At 53.4% G+C, this 14,877-nt stretch overlaps 1 protein-coding gene across 5 annotated transcripts in view; it reads left to right on the top strand.

Annotated features, from left to right (window-relative positions):
- Positions 1 to 2,551: 2,551 nt before the first annotated feature.
- Positions 2,552 to 14,877, top strand: part of RASSF5 (Ras association domain family member 5) — a 28,676-nt gene continuing 16,350 nt past the window's right edge. Inside the window, exons 1-4 of one of the 5 annotated variants that reach the window (XM_027695072.1) lie at positions 2,552 to 2,568; positions 9,464 to 9,578; positions 10,211 to 10,334; positions 11,355 to 11,473. In XM_027695072.1, coding sequence (XP_027550873.1) covers positions 10,256 to 10,334; positions 11,355 to 11,473 — 198 coding nt within the window. In that variant the 5' untranslated portion in view covers positions 2,552 to 2,568; positions 9,464 to 9,578; positions 10,211 to 10,255. Of the gene's footprint in view, positions 2,569 to 6,273; positions 6,448 to 7,032; positions 7,822 to 9,372; positions 9,579 to 10,210; positions 10,335 to 11,354; positions 11,474 to 14,877 lie in introns of those variants that run through there. The other 4 variants (XM_027695074.1, XM_027695070.1, XM_027695075.1 and 1 more) reach the window with 4 other exon arrangements.

Here is a 14,877-nt window from a genome sequence, read left to right as displayed (position 1 = left end):
AACATCCTGCTGCCCTGAGTCTCAGCAAGGGAACAAAGGGAACAAGGAGCAGCAGCTGCAGGGCTGTGCCCGGCTTGACTTTCTTGTAGGAACATGCCAAGGGTGCCCAGGAGCTCCCCCCGCCCAGGAAACCTTCCCCAGTGGTATTTGGCACCAAACCTTCCCATTTGTTTTAATTATAAAGACCAACATCCTGAATGTCAAACCCATCTATTTACTGTGGAGAGGTGGAACTGAGCCATCGCTTAAAAGCTTTTCTCCTACAAATTATTTTCCAGGATCCTCCTGGTTTTCTAATGAACGTGATTTTTAATCCAGCTCGAATTTGCTGATATTCCCTGTAGGAACAGGGCAGGGAGCCCAGGCAGGGTCTCCTCCTGCACTTCCTTGGATTCAGTGGAGCTGCACTGACTCGCACCAGCTGAGAGTTTGACCTGGAACATGTTTGGCTTCCACAGAAAGGGATTTATTTCTTGGCAAAAAGAAAAAAGAGTTTTTGCTAATAGCCCTTGTCATGCTTAAACTGCCGTAACACAGCAGCTGCAAAGGGGACTCCTGGAATCCAAATGAAATGGGAATTTTCCTGCCAGTGTTAATTAGTTGGATGGGTTTTTTCCCCCCTAATATTTTAACCCATGGCCTAAAAGAGTTTCATGTGCTGTCAGCCCTGAATTCCTGCAGAGACAGATGAGAAGGATAAAGACTATGACAGGTCTCTTGTGCAGGTTTGAGCCAGATCTTCCTATGGGAGTGGAAAATATTACATTTATTTAGTATTTACGTGCCCTGATGCTGCAGAATGGAGACTGAAACTGTGTCCTGGGATGGCACTGGGAAAATAAAAGTCCAGAATGGTTTTAACAGGTTCCCAGCCCTCAGAAAGGTTGTTTCCTTTCTTGGAGGTGATTCCTGATACAATTAACAGTCTGAGGAGAACACAGGATAAAACTCCAGGTTTTTGTGAAACAATTTACTGAGGAATAAATCTGCTGCTGTTCTCTGGTACGAGCAGGAGGCATGAAAGTGAATCAGGATCCTGAATGAGGAAGAAAAAACCTTCCAAAAATTAATCTTCCTGCTTAGCACAGAATAAAGCTGCAATTTTTCAAGCTGCATTATTCCTCCTTCAGTTTGAAGCTCTTATTAGGGGCTGCTTATGGCACTAGTCTGCTGTAATTCAGAGCCAGTGTTTTAATCCATCCTTTAAATTAGAATCCTTGAAAAGGATTTAGATATCCTTGGCTTATCCTGTCCTCAGGAGTGCATAGGAGACGCTAAATTCAGCTTCCCATGAGCCCAGGAACCAGGATTCACCCAGCCCAGCTCTGCACTCACTGCAGCCACTTCTCACCTGGAAACCAAAGAAATTTGGGGGCAATTCTGGCTGAATTAATGTATTTCAAACCAACACGAGTGAGAGCAGCAGAGAAGGGCCAGCTTTGTCCTGCACCACTCGGGGTGATGTGTACTCCGGGCTCCACCCAGACGCGGGAAGGGGTTATGGTGACAGGGACCTTCGCATCATCTGGGACATCCAGCCCTGCTGCTCAAAGGGGGGAGTCACTTGGAGTGACCCCAGGTCCAGCCGCCCTCATTTGTGCCCCTCAAACCCTCCTTTGCCCAGGGTGGGGCTGTGCCAGCAGCTCCCCAGGCACCGCTGTCCTCTGAGCCGGAGCCGCTTCAAAATTTTGGCCACAGCGTTTTCCCTTTCGCATTTCCCACCACCACAGGAGCCTCAGCTGGGGGAGATGATTCCCCCCGCGTCGCGCCGGAGCCCGGCTGTCCCTGCAGCGGGGAGAGGGGATCCAGCTGCGCTTCCACTCGTGATCCGCCGTATCCCGTGGGGACAAAGCCCGGGACGCGGCTGGGAAGTGGCTGCGCTCCGCCAGCAGCGCTGGGGAAAGCCCCCGACTCCGCTTCGCGCTGCGGGCCCTCCCCGGGTGGGGATGCACAGAACTCCCCCCCCCGGGGCATCCCAGACCCGTCCAGTGGGGAGAGGTCCCCTGGGAGCGGGGATTCCCACGGGGGGAGAGGCTATTGCGGGGAGATTCCCGCGGGGAGGGGAATCCCACGGCGAGGAGCGTTCCCACGAGGAAGCATCGCACAGAGGGGTCCCGGGGCGAAACCTCGGGGGGGATGGGTCCCCACGGCCCCGAGGGGCCGATCCCGGTCCCCACCCCCGCCGCTCCCCCCCCCGCCGTGTCTCCTCCCTCCCTCCCGGCCGGTCCCAGGCGCCTGCGCTGCCCCGCTCCCGCCGCTCCGAGCCCATGGCATCGCCGGCCGTGGGGCCGTGCCCCCGCCCGCTGCCGCCCCCCGTGCCCACCTCGATGCTCCGGGGCCCCGCCGCGCCCACCCCGGGCAGCCCCTGCGGGGCGCGGGGGGCGCGGCGGCTGCGGCGGCGGCGCGGGGGAGCCCCGCGGCTCTTGCCCGACGTGCGGAGCATCTTCGCGGCGCCGCGGGAACCCCCCGAGCGAGACCGCGGCCACCGCTTCGCCCCCCGGCTCCCGCGCCGCGGATGGTGCGACCTGTGCGGGGAGGCGGTGCGGGAGCGCGCCCTGCGCTGCGACTGTGAGTGTTGGAGCCTTGCTTGAGCCCTGCCCGCGCCCTGCCTGTCCCCTGCCTTCACCCGGCCTTCGCCTGGCTGTCCCGCACCCCTGCCCTGCCCGCATCTCCGCCCGGTGCTGCCGTCCCGCATCCCTCGCTCTGCCCGCGTTCCTGTCCCGACTCTGCCCCCCGGACCTTCTCGCTCCCCTTCTCCCAGCTCTGCACCCCCCAGACTCCCTCTCCGGGTCCCTCCACCTTCCCCGGGTGGGTCCGGTCTCCGGGAGGGACCGAGTGGGGGTCTCCGGGTGCGGGCGGTGGGCGCGGAGCCGCCGGGCGGGTTTGGGAAGTGAAGCTTTTCCAGGAAAGAGGAGATGGTCAGCTCATGGGCGGGGTTGGCATCGCGGCGAACAGGGAGGGTTGGCGTTTTTAAAAGCTTTATGGTGAGGGGTAAAGTCCTCTGGAATTACTAAATTTGCCTGAGGCTTTGCCCAAACTCCAGGGGAAAGAGTGTTCCTGCCAGTGGGGTGCCTGTCTGGTGTGAGATACGTGCTGTGCTGGTGCTCGTGTTAGACAGGAGAGATTCATCTTTCCATCGTGTGGGAAGGGACACGGAGGGCCCGAACGAGGTGACTCAGCCGGGGCTGTGTCCCGTGTCCCATGTCCCGGGGTGCTGCTCTGGTTCCCTGGAAAGGTGTGACCCGTGTTAGTTGTGGCAGGGGGGGAAAAAGGAGGAGGTTTGAGCAGCCCCGTGCCAGGGATAACTCGTAGCGTGTGCTGTGCTCTCTGCTGGCCGTGGAACTGCTCCTCTCCAGCTCGGTCCCTCCCTCTGGGGGAAACTTCTCTTTCAGGACAGAGCTGAAGTGCTGCACTTGGCCTTGAGGGACTCGAAAATTTGCTGGTGGGGGTCAGCTGAGCCTCTTGATTTTTGGCAGAAGTTGTTAGTGCTGATGCCATTCACACAAAACCACCTGTACCTGGGTGAGGATACCCTGAAATGTCGGCGTGGAGGGCAAGTAGTTGGTGCTGGTGGTAATTTGGGAACGATCCGTGTCCCACCGTGAGCTCAGGGCTGGCTGGAGGAGGCGTCGTTGCTCATTTTTGGGTTTGTTTGGGGCGGGGGGGGGTTTATGCCGGGCACGTGCTGCAGCGCCAGCCTCACCGGGGCAATTAGTGCCTCGCTCAGCCAGTTCTGGTCCTTACGCTTGGCTTTCCTTAGATTACGAATCAATTAAATGTTTCTGGTGGTGATTTGCATGGCGCGGGGCGAGCGGGGCTCTCGCAGATGCCTCCTGGTGCCGTTTGGAGCGAAGGGCAATTGGGAGCGACAGTCGCACCATATGGCCCTGCTGCATCGCATTAAGGGCTTAGCCCTGACTGCTGTTAATTAAATGTAACCCAGCCGTCCCCACAACGTGACACGGGGACACGCCGGGGGCCGGGGAACTCGCTGCGTGGGGCGTTGTTTGAGTGAGGACGATGTAAATCGGTTTTCTGGGGTGCACCTTTGCTTTCCGCCTGCTGTTCCTGATTAACTCCCTCAAAACCTGGTAAGGGCCGGATTATCCCCCTGGGGGCGGCAGCTCAGCCGTGTCTGGTGCACTGGAGCAAACGTGTGAATGACTGTGCTTAAAGAAATGGCACGTTTAATAAAAATAAGGTTTATTGGAAGGCAAACAAACTTTGTCGGGGCTTTTGTCTTTCCTGGAGACCTGTTCCAGGGTTCAGGTGCAAGACGAGGTACTGGGCTGTGTGCTTTGAAACCCTGACCTAAAGTACAAATTCACAGAATTTTGTGGTGTTGTGAAACACTGTAAATAGTCGTTTTGAGGGACTTCTCCTCTGGCAGGATGTTTTCCATAGTTATATTGAAACAGATCTTAAATAGTTCTATTTCCCTTTTCATTTCAGAGAATTATTCAGACCGTGGGAGTAGTTCTGCCTCAAAAAAAACTCCCTAAACAACCAGGATGGGGGAGAGGGACACTCATAACATCATCTGCATTCCCTGTCATCCCAATAGTGATTCCCATTAAAAATGCCTGAGAGCTGCAGACGGGGTGTGCTCTCCTCCCTTGGTGAATATTTCTTTTTCTTCTGATGCAGAGTTGCTGCTTGTTTGCTTTTGACTTGCAGCCTGAGGATACTCGGGGTTTTGTTTGTACAGTTCTGGCCTATTTTTATTTCTATCAGATCTGGTTGTATTTAGTAAAATGGGAAAGCGGTATTTATTTATTTATTGTCGTTTATTATTATTTATTGTTCAAGTTGGAGAATGAGAGGCTCAGGGGGGACCTTCTTTATCTCTACAACTCCCTGTCAGGAGGGTGATGCAGATATCTGAGATATGGGAGCCTTTTCCCTGCTTTTAGTGGGAGTGTCTAAGTCTGTCCCATGTGTGACAGACATCCAGCACGCTGCTCCCACTGGCATCAACGTGAAGGGGTGGGGAACTGGGAGCTTCCTGAGCCATCCTGCTGGCATTCCTTAAAAATCCTTGTTTCCAGTCTTGGAGGGAATGCACTTGGGCAGGAGGAGTAGCTGTGCCATTTTTTCATGCTGTGCCTTGAGTATCTCCTATCTGATGTTATGTGGCTTTGTGCTGCTGGCACCTTTCAAAGCCTGAGTCAGTATTAAAGTAAATAATCTCAGTGTCGGAGCCTAAATGTGTCTGTCCCGCTGCCAGCAGCTTTTCCTGGCAGAGGAGCAGTTGGGAGAAGGGGGCTGGATGGGCAGGTTGCAGAGGTGCATCTTTGCCAGGGGGGTTTTTGGTGTGTTCTGGTGGGGCGGGTGCAGTTGGGTGTCGTGGTGACTAACGCGGCTTCAAAGCCCTCAGTGTGTTTTATTGGGCTTTGGGGCAGCAGAGAAACCAGGCTGGGCTTGGCACTGAAGCAGCTTCCTGATGGGAAGGGTGGACACTGGTGGGCAGTGATGGGTCAGGTTTGGGAGGTGGCTCAAGTGCTTCCCTGGCTCTCAATGTCTCTGATGATCAGGGTGTTACCAAAATAGGGCGTTATGGGCTGAAGTGCTTCTTTGCAAGAAATCCACTGCAGGTCTCGCTGCTTCCCTGTGGGAAGGCTGGATGTGAGGCACTGCCTCGAGGGAAACCTTGGAGCACGTCCAGCACCTGATGTTCTCAGTGGCAAGTGCAGTTGCACCTGAAGCAGCTTTTGATCTGTAGGTCTTGCGACACGATCTGGTTCAGTGAAGCACCTCAGAGTCCAGCTGGGTTTATGCCTCTGGTCTGATGCCACCCTTATCTCCCAGAGCAGCTCCTTCTGTGTTCAGGCTCTGGGCTGAATCAGTCCCTATTTCCTTAAGAAGGGAGTTGGTAAAACTCCATTTCTCTTTCTAATTTGTAGAGCAAACTACAGTTCCAATGTTATTTGTTCCCAAGTATGTTTGCTTAAGATAACAAGTTCTTTAACGAGCCCAGGGTGGCTGGGACGAGGTTCTGCTCACACCACTGGAGCTCTGCAGGACACGGTGGTTTTTCATGTCTCTTCTTCCACCACGTCCTCCCACACTCAGTCGTGTCTCTGGTCTTGCCACTGTAAATAATAATTGCTAACAGCACAGGACCCACAGTACTTTGCATTTCTGCTCCATTTAGCTGATCCAGACAGATTCCTGAGGCTTGTCCTGCTGCCAGGTGACTCGGGCAGGTGGGGATGGCGTTTGCCAGGTTGGGTGAGGGTGGGGTGGGGTGCTGGGGTGGCTCCCCCAGCTTCCCTGGGAGGAGATGGAGGTGTGGGATGGGATGGTGACCTGCCCAGAGCTGTGTGGCAGGATCCTGGGGTAGCTCAGGTCCTTTAGGGTCATGTTCCATGCTGCAATCCAGTCCAGTGCCTTAGGAAGGATTTATGGAGAGACGCACCGGCCGGGGCTCCCGCTCTCGCCTTGCAGGTTAGTTTTTGGGCTGTCTCTTTTCTCCCTCTGCTTCATCCCTGGCCCAATGTGTGTAGCTGAGTTCACTGGTCTCCACGTGGGAAGGAGGGATCTGTGTAGCTGCAGAGGTGCTGTCTGGGTGAATAAGAGAGCCCTCTGTGATAACTCACTGCTTGTGCTGCTTGGTGTGATTTCTAGGATTAGTTAAATTCCATCTTTGTTATTCCCTGTGCAAAAGCCAGAGTGTGTTGTGCAGGGAGCTGGAAACTGGACACTGATCTGCTCGTGAGAGGAGCCCTGAGCAGAGAGGGGACGGTCATGGTGTAGTGGGTACAAAGTAGCAGATTTCAAGTGTTAAACTGATGTTTATGTCTCACCCCATCGTTTGACACATGATATTGTTGTAACTGATACATCACAGAATGCTTTGGGTTGGAAAGGACCTTAAAGACCACCCAGTTCCACCCCCTGCCATGGGCAGGGACACCTTCCACTAGCCCAGGTTGCTCCAAGCCCCGTCCAACCTGGCCTTGGACACTTCCAGGGATGGGGCAGCCACAGCTTCTCTGGGCAACCTGTGCCAGGGCCTCCCCACCCTCACAGGGAACAATTTCTTCCTAATATCTAATCTAAATCTCCCTTCTTTTAGTTTAAAACCACTTCCCTTGTCCTAGCACTGTCTGTCTGTGTAAAGGGTCACACTCCCTCCTTTTTATAATGCTGTGCCTTTCCTCGTTGCTCTGAAAGAATCTATAAACCCTTGCTATGTGCAGAGTTTAAATCGATGTTATAAATACAGTTTCAGCCCTATAAATTTAGTTCATCTCAGTGTATTTCTTTTATTTAACCTCTGTTTAAACATTGGGGACTTTTTCCCCCCCTAAACTTTAAAAGACTGCAGGGAAAAGCAGCAAAGCAAAGGGAGGATGCCGGGAAGAGACCTCCCAGCGCACGGCCGGGTCCTGCGCTTTCTCTCTCTAATCTCTCCCGTTGGGTTATTTTATCTTATCAAGCAAAAAGCCCCAGAAATAGAAAGTTTTCCATGGCTTACGGGACGGGCCCAGAGATGCACAAGCTCTGAGCTGCCTCATTGCTCAGAAAAATAAATAAATAACCCCGTCGAGCGGCGGCAGGTTGTGAATGGGCAATGTCAGGGTTTTATCTCCGTGGGAGAAAAGGCCTCTCGTGGAAGCAGCACGCTCTCTGTGCGCCTGGAGAGCTCTGGATCTCCTCTCCCGAGGATGACAGACGGCAAAGCAGGAGCAGCCACTTGCTTTGGGCTCGTAACAAAGAGAATCCGCAAAATCTTCCGGCAGTTCCCCAAGTCCAAGCCTTGGTCCAAGGGGCTGCGGCCGCCCAGGAGGCAGAGCAGGGAGGTCTTGCTGCTCAGAGGTAGGTGGTGGTGTGAGTTTGGGGTGGATTTGGCTGTGTGCAGGTTTTCTGCTGCTCTTTGGGGTGCTCTTAGGGTTTCCTGTGGCACTGCAGAGCTGCAGGGACCCTGCCTGGCAGGTAGCGGGGCTGGCACGGGGCTGGCATGATCTCCTGCCACCACATCTGTGACACCAGGAGGCTTCAACCTCTGCTCTGGCTCCTTTTTCAACCCTGCTCTGGCAGGAGCACAGAGTGCTGCTCCACTGTAAAGGAAAATCTGCCTTTTAGTAAAAAAAGGCTCAAGAGCATCTGCCAGCAGCTGGGTTTGTGCTCCAGATGCTGCAGTGGTGCAGGGACCTCACAGAGGGGTGCCTGTCACCCAGGGGGCCTTGGCTGCTCTGGGCAAACAGAAACACCCCCTTGGGGCTTTGCCTGTGTTTGCCAACAAATGAACCCAAACCATCTGGTTTAGACCTAAACCCGAGGAGACAAAGGGGGCTGCAGAGACGGGGCTGGGTCAGCGCCGGGGGGGTGTCGGGACGTGCCTTGCAGGAGAACTGAGCCCCTACCCTGCGCCTGCTCTGGGGGTGCTGAGGGTTGTGGTGGTGCCACAGGTCCTGCCCTGTCCCCTCACAGCAGGAGGAGCCACCTGACACCACTGTCTGGTGTCACAGGGCCACATCCTGCTGCTGTCACTGAGGTCACCCCGCTGACGTGGGGTGTGGGCAGAGGCACCCAGCAAAATCCAGCCTCGGGTGCAGCCTGCACTGGAAGGTGTGTGTGATGTGTGAGAGCCCCTGAAGGATTCCGGAGTCTGAATGGAAGAAATCTCCCGTTCTGCCACATTTTTCCCTTCCAGCAGAGCCTCCCTTCTCCTTTTGTTTCCATCTCCACATGGGATGGGTCAAATTGAAAGGTGCCCCAGGGGGTCTGTGGTATCCTGGAGGTGGGGGTGGGAGGATGGGGCCGGGCAGGATGACTGGAGAAATTGTTCCCTGTGAGGGAGGGGAGGCCCTGGCACAGGTTGCCCAGAGAAACTGTGGCTGCCCCATCCCTGGAAGTGTCCAAGGCCAGGTTGGATGGGGCTTGGAGCAACCTGGGCTAGTGGAAGGTGTCCCTGCCCATGTCAGGGGGTGGAACTGGGTGGTTTTTAAGGTCCCTTCCAACCCAAACCATTCTATGACTGGAGCCCTGTGTTTAGGCATTGAAATGGTATTGGACTGGTTTACTCTATCCAACTTAATCCCCCTGAGAGACTTTAATCTTTGCAGAAAGGAAAATTCCCTTCAACTACCCAAGTTTTTCACAGTATCACGATCAGACTAATTTTTTTCTTTTTAAAGAAACTACATTTCCAAGCGTTCCTTTGTTTGACTGGAATGGAAATTATCTCGAAGTATAAGTGGAGGCATCCTGCTCTTCTTGGCTAACCTGTCACGTGGCTGCTTCCTAAAGCTGTGCAGGGTTTCTAAAATTAGTGTTTCCCTGCCGGATACAGGATGATTAGGTATGTTAATAGGTGATGGTGACTAAGGAGGTGTCACACTTTAATCCCCTGCAGAAATGCCTGGCCACAATGGGCCTGATCCAGAGGTGTGCCTGGGAACTGGCATTTCTGTGGTCCAGCTTACATGGGTCACACCTCTGGTTGCCTTTACCCCAGGTGCTGGGAGGGCTCTTCCCTCTCCAGGAGGTCTGAAAGAGCAGGAGGCAGCTGCCCAAATGTGAAAATCTGGGGCCACACAGGCAGAAGGGACGTTCTGGTGCCAGATGCTCAGGTGAACCCGCAGCTGGAGCGTTCTCCAATTGGCACCTCCAGCAAAGACTTGGCAAATGTCCCCTATTAAAAGGCTGTTCCAGTTGCTCAAAAGGTCATGCATTAAATTACTGTGTGACTGCAGCTTATCTCTAATTAAAAAAAAAAAAAAAGGCAAGATTCCCTGCTTTTCCCCCAGGCTGACTTGAGACAACTGGTTTGGAATAGGAGAATGATAGACAGCTCACGCCAGATGAATGTTAAATGATAAATGATTTCCCTCTTTCCCCTGGAGATTGATGCTTCCCCCCTCAGGCACCAGCTCCCAGCAGTGCTTCAGCTCCTCTCACTCATTCTGGGGCATTGGAGTATTCACCAGAGCTGAGCAGAAATCACTGTTTCCACAGCAAACATGGGATATTCCTTCGCTTTCCTGCAAGCCCCAGAGATATTCAAAACCAATGACCCAAATGCTAAAGAAAAAGGGAAAAAAGGAAAAAAAAAAAAAAGAAAAGCGAAAAGAAGGGTATTTGAAATAAAAGCTTGGTGGTTCAGAGTGGGGTCACAGGGCAGGTGGAGGGACAGGCACTCCACTCTGTGGGGTGAACCCTCTTGCCTTGGTTTGGGGATTTTTTTTTAATTTTTTTTTTTCAGGTTGGTGACCTCTCTGGAATTTTGGATAGTGTAAAAGTAAATTTAATGCTGTTTGAACGGCAGTTAAAAATTAAAAGGCTCAGATGGGCCATTAAAGTGGAAGGAGGTTGTTTGCTGCAGTCAGGTGGGTTTGGAGGAGTTGGGGCTTGGAGGGAGAGGGCTGTGGGAGTGATGGCCATGAGTGTGGGATAACTGGCAGAGGGAGGGAGCTCTCTGTGCCAAATGCTGCCCCTCTGGAGCCGTGGGCAAGCAGGACCCTGTGCCCGAAGGGGTTAAAGCTGGGCTCAGCAGTGTCTGTGCAATTCCTTCCTTGAGCTAGTTAATGTCTGACATTGGGTCAGCAGCCAAAAAACCACTGTGCAAAGGCATTACTGCACCTGGGACAGGAGGTCATGGCCCCTGCTCTGGCTGGGATGTGTCCCTGCCCTGTTCAGGGGTGGATTTCTGGCAGCCTGGAGGTGGATCTGTGCCTTAATCACTGTTAACTGGCCCTTGCAGTGTTCATATTTAGGAACTGGCACGGGTTGCCCAGAGAAGCTGTGGCTGCCCCATCCCTGGAAGTGTCCAAGGTCAGGTTGGAAGGGGCTTGGAGCAACCTGGGCTAGTGGAAGGTGTCCCTGCCCATGGCAGGGGGTTCAACAACATGATCTTTAAGGTCCCTTCCAACCCAAACCATGCTATGATTCTGTGATATTTAGTGACCCTAAATACTTTGACTTCCATCTAATACAAAGATGTTTCTTCCCTCCTGGTGGTGAAAGGTGAAGGATCCTTTGCAGTGGTCAAGCTTTTGGTCCAGGTGTTTTGCAGGTGACACCTCCCAGGAGCAGAGCTGGGGAGTGGGTACCCCGTGGTTTGGTGGGGTCGGGGCATTTTCCATACTTTGTGTGTCAGTGTGCCAGCAGGTCTGGGGAAAGGCAATGGGATGTGTGGCAGGAATGTGGCTGGGGAGAGGGCAGGGGAGCAGTGTTTGCTCTGGATGAGGTATTTTGGTACCTCTCCCCCCTGAGCGGGGACACTGAACGGGCTGTGCTGGTGCCCACGGGCATCTGTCTGCCCTCCAGCTGGAATCCAGTCCCTTCCTGGGGTTCCCCCACCACGCCTGCAGGTCTGGGCTCCTCACCTTCTCCTTCTCTCCCTGCAGACTGCAGATACACGTGTCACCAGGAGTGCCGCAGCCTCATCCAGCTGGATTGCCGCCGGCCGGGGCCGTGCCAGGGCCAGCTGTCCCCAGAGAGCACCCTGCTGCCACCCTGTAGCCAGGTACCACGGGGAGGGGGCTCTGGGAGGGGGGGCACAGCCTCGTGGTGACCGGTGGCATCTCCTCCAGAGACCTGATGTCTTGCTCCCAAAGGGTTTTCCAGGAGGGAGGGCTTGTCGGAGCTCAAACCCAGGCAGCATCACTGATGGACTGTAAACACCATGCCCAGCTGCCCTGCCTGGGTGGGTGTGAGATCTGGTGGATTGGAGGTTGGGCATGTGGGCATCTCCCTCCCTGTAGAGGTGTGTGTGTCTGGAGCTTTGTTGTGTTTAAAATGCTCCCATTCCAGAGTGGATGTGAGAGGAGCGGTGCCATGCAGGAATGTTGGTCCTTGTTCTTCAGCCTGGCCATGTCCCAGTGCCCTAAGGAGTCAGTCCCAGTGCCCTGAGGGGTCATCAGCTCCCTCATCACATGGTTCATGTCCCTGTGCCTGCAAGGGAGCACCGACACTGGCATTAAATTTTGTCATTAAATTGAGCAAAGCGCTTGAAAATCAGCAGCAAAGGTGCTTTTCCTGCGTCGCGGCAGAGCACGAGTGCAGATTCCACCAGGAGTTCTGGCTAATGGCCTTGTTTTAAGAGTTTCAGTAGTCCCAGGGGATCAAGACTCTTCAATCTGTGTTAGGCATGTGCAGTAATCCCAGGGGTTGCTCCGGAAGGTTTAACTGTTGGCTTAATCCCCCCAGGGTCCCGCGGTGTCTGTGCCACAGTGTCCTGCGAGCCAGCGTGGGTGGGACAGGCTGCAGGGTGCAGAGATTCCCATCAGGCCACGTGGGATGTAAGATACTTAATGCTGGAAGCTTAAGGCACTGCTTAGAAACCTGCCTGGAGTGGATTTGACTTGAAAACGGAACCTTTTCAGTCTCTGTGTGTTCTTTTTAAAGTGTTTGGAACAGCTCCCCGGGGAAGCGGTGGAGTCGCCATCCCTGGAAGTGTTCAAAAAATGAGTAGATGTGGCACTTCATTATATGGTTTAGTGGGCATGAGGGTACTTGGCTGAAGGTTGGACTGGATGATCTTGGAAGTCTTTTGGTACCTTAATGGTTCTGTGATTCTGTGTTTTCACCTTTGTTATAATGCTGTGTTTATATCCCTCTTTGTGGAGGGCCTCGATGTTCTCGTGCAGAACTGGGGATGGAAACATGGACTTGTCCAAAGGCAACACGGGGTTTCTGTTGGATGTGCGGGGTTTGGTTGTCATCCATCCTTTGCTATGCAAGGTCTGCTGAGCTTGGTCTGGCTGACACGTGGCTGGGCAGGTGCTGCTCAGAATAAACTGGCCAGGAGGGATCTGAAGTGCGACGGGATTTATCTTCCAAGTTACGTGTTACAAAGGGGCTCAGAGTGGGTTCCCCACTGAGCCTTGAGGTGTTTATATAAGGATGTGAAGCCAGATTTGTGGGGGGTGTTGTTGGGCTTCCCCCAGCAGCATGGGAAAAGCCTGGCTCTTAGGAAAACGAGGAAGGCTCGTTTCATCTTCGGGGCGATAACACCAGCCGGGGTTATTGATGGGCCTAATAACAAACACGGAGCCCGTGCTCAGTGGCAATCCATCACTCTGACAAGGCTCTGCTGGGATCCCAGGGAGGGGAGGGGGAGGCATTTTGTGCCCAGGAAACAGAAGTGTCTCTCCAATTCCAGCAGCAGCAAACAGAAATCCATAAACCCAATCCCAAGGCCCTGGTCAGGGATGGAACCTCGAAACCCTTTGTACTGCAAAGTGCTGGATGGAGCCTTGTTGCCTGTGCTGGGGGGAGCTGGAGGTGTGGGGGGTGGTTTGAGGGTTAATGAGGGTAAATCACTGCAATAAAGCTTCCTTCTCCTTTATGGATACTGGATAATCAGGGGAAAATCATGTTTACTTGATCTGAGCCCGTAAAGCTGAGCACACAGCCACGTTCCTGGAGCGTTTCTGTTGGCCAAGCAGGTTTTGCTGCTGGAAAGGAGGAGGATGGAGGGAAAGCAGTGTCAGTGTTGCAGCAGGAGGCTAACAGGATGTCTGAATATGCTGGCAGGAGGGGAAGGGGATTGCACACTGGAAACATAGGAAGAATTAATAGCTGGCAGAGTTGGAAGTCATTAAATAGTATTATCAAAATTAGGCAAGCTGGAAGCATCGGAGAAATAACTACTTTGATATCACATATTTAATGCTGTTACCTTGTAATACCAGGCATTAATAATTTGGGCTTTGATCCAGTAAAGTACTTAAGAGTGTGTTACATTTGGGTCCCAGATCAGCCTGCCCAGCTGAAATCCAGACTCAGCTGGCAAAAACCTCAGCTGGTGTTGGCAGCACCAGGAGGTTGGTCCCTGGATTTGTCAGAACTGGTCATGTACCTCCCACCTGAAAACTGGTGCAGGTCACCAGTGGGTGGGTTTTTGGGGGGGCTGATGTGCAGGTAACCATTAAGTAGAGCTGCTGCTGGACCAACAGGCCAAAATTACTTGGGTTTATTTGCCTTGGTTGTTTTTTTATTTTTTTATGGAGCTGATCTCCCACGCAGGTGCCCTGCAACGGAAAAGTGAGGGTTTCTTGGAGAATCCCATGGAGCAATGCAGAGGGAGAGCACCCAGCTTCACATGGGGCTGCACCCTGGTTCCCCCGTGACACTCCTGGGGCTGAGGCTTCATAGGAGACACCAGTGCTGATCATCAGCCCAACACACTCACTTTCTGCTTGTGTTGCACATGCTCAATTTAAGCCTCTTTCTCCTCTAAATATATCCCTGTGGAGCAGGGGGGGTTGTGCTGCTGCAGGAGGACTCTGCTGCTGAGAGCATGGCTTATTTATTCCACACTGTTACCAGTTGCTTTGCAAATAAGCCACTTGGATTCTTACCTTCCTCTTTTTGACATGCAGATGTTGCCTCCTCCCTCCAGTCTTTCACCATGTACATCTCAGTTTGTATTCCTGGGATGCTGCTGGCAGTGGGGCACAGAGCTGTCAAAGGCTTGGAGTAATTAAAGTCCTTCAACTAACAGATACAGATTTGGAGCACCATCTGCAGCCTGTCAAGAGGGGAAGAGTTTTTTGTGCTGGGTGGTGGCTGTGAAGGCCTTGGAGCCCTTTTGGACCAATTGGAGGAGCAAGTTTAGCTCAGGTACTGGGAAGGAATTCTTCCCTGTGAGGGTGGTGGAGCAATGACACAGGTTGCCCAGAAAAGTTGTGGATTCCTTATCCCTGGAAGTGTTCAAGGCCAGGGCTCAGAGCAGCCTGGGCTAGTGGAAGGTGTCCCTGCCCATGGCAGGGGGTGGAACGAGATGAGCTTTAAGGTCCCTTCCAAACCAAACCTTTCTGTGCTCTCAGGCCTCGTTCCCTCCTCCGTTTCTGAAGTGTGGTGAAGAATTCTTAGCACGTACATTAATACTGCATTGCCTAAGCAGGGTCTTTCATAACACAGCAT

The sequence above is a fragment of the Neopelma chrysocephalum genome, unplaced genomic scaffold (genome assembly GCF_003984885.1).
Source record: "Neopelma chrysocephalum unplaced genomic scaffold, ASM398488v2 Primary Assembly neopelma1_100, whole genome shotgun sequence".
NCBI lineage: Eukaryota > Metazoa > Chordata > Aves > Passeriformes > Pipridae > Neopelma > Neopelma chrysocephalum.
This window is presented reverse-complemented; position numbering and strand designations above follow the sequence as displayed.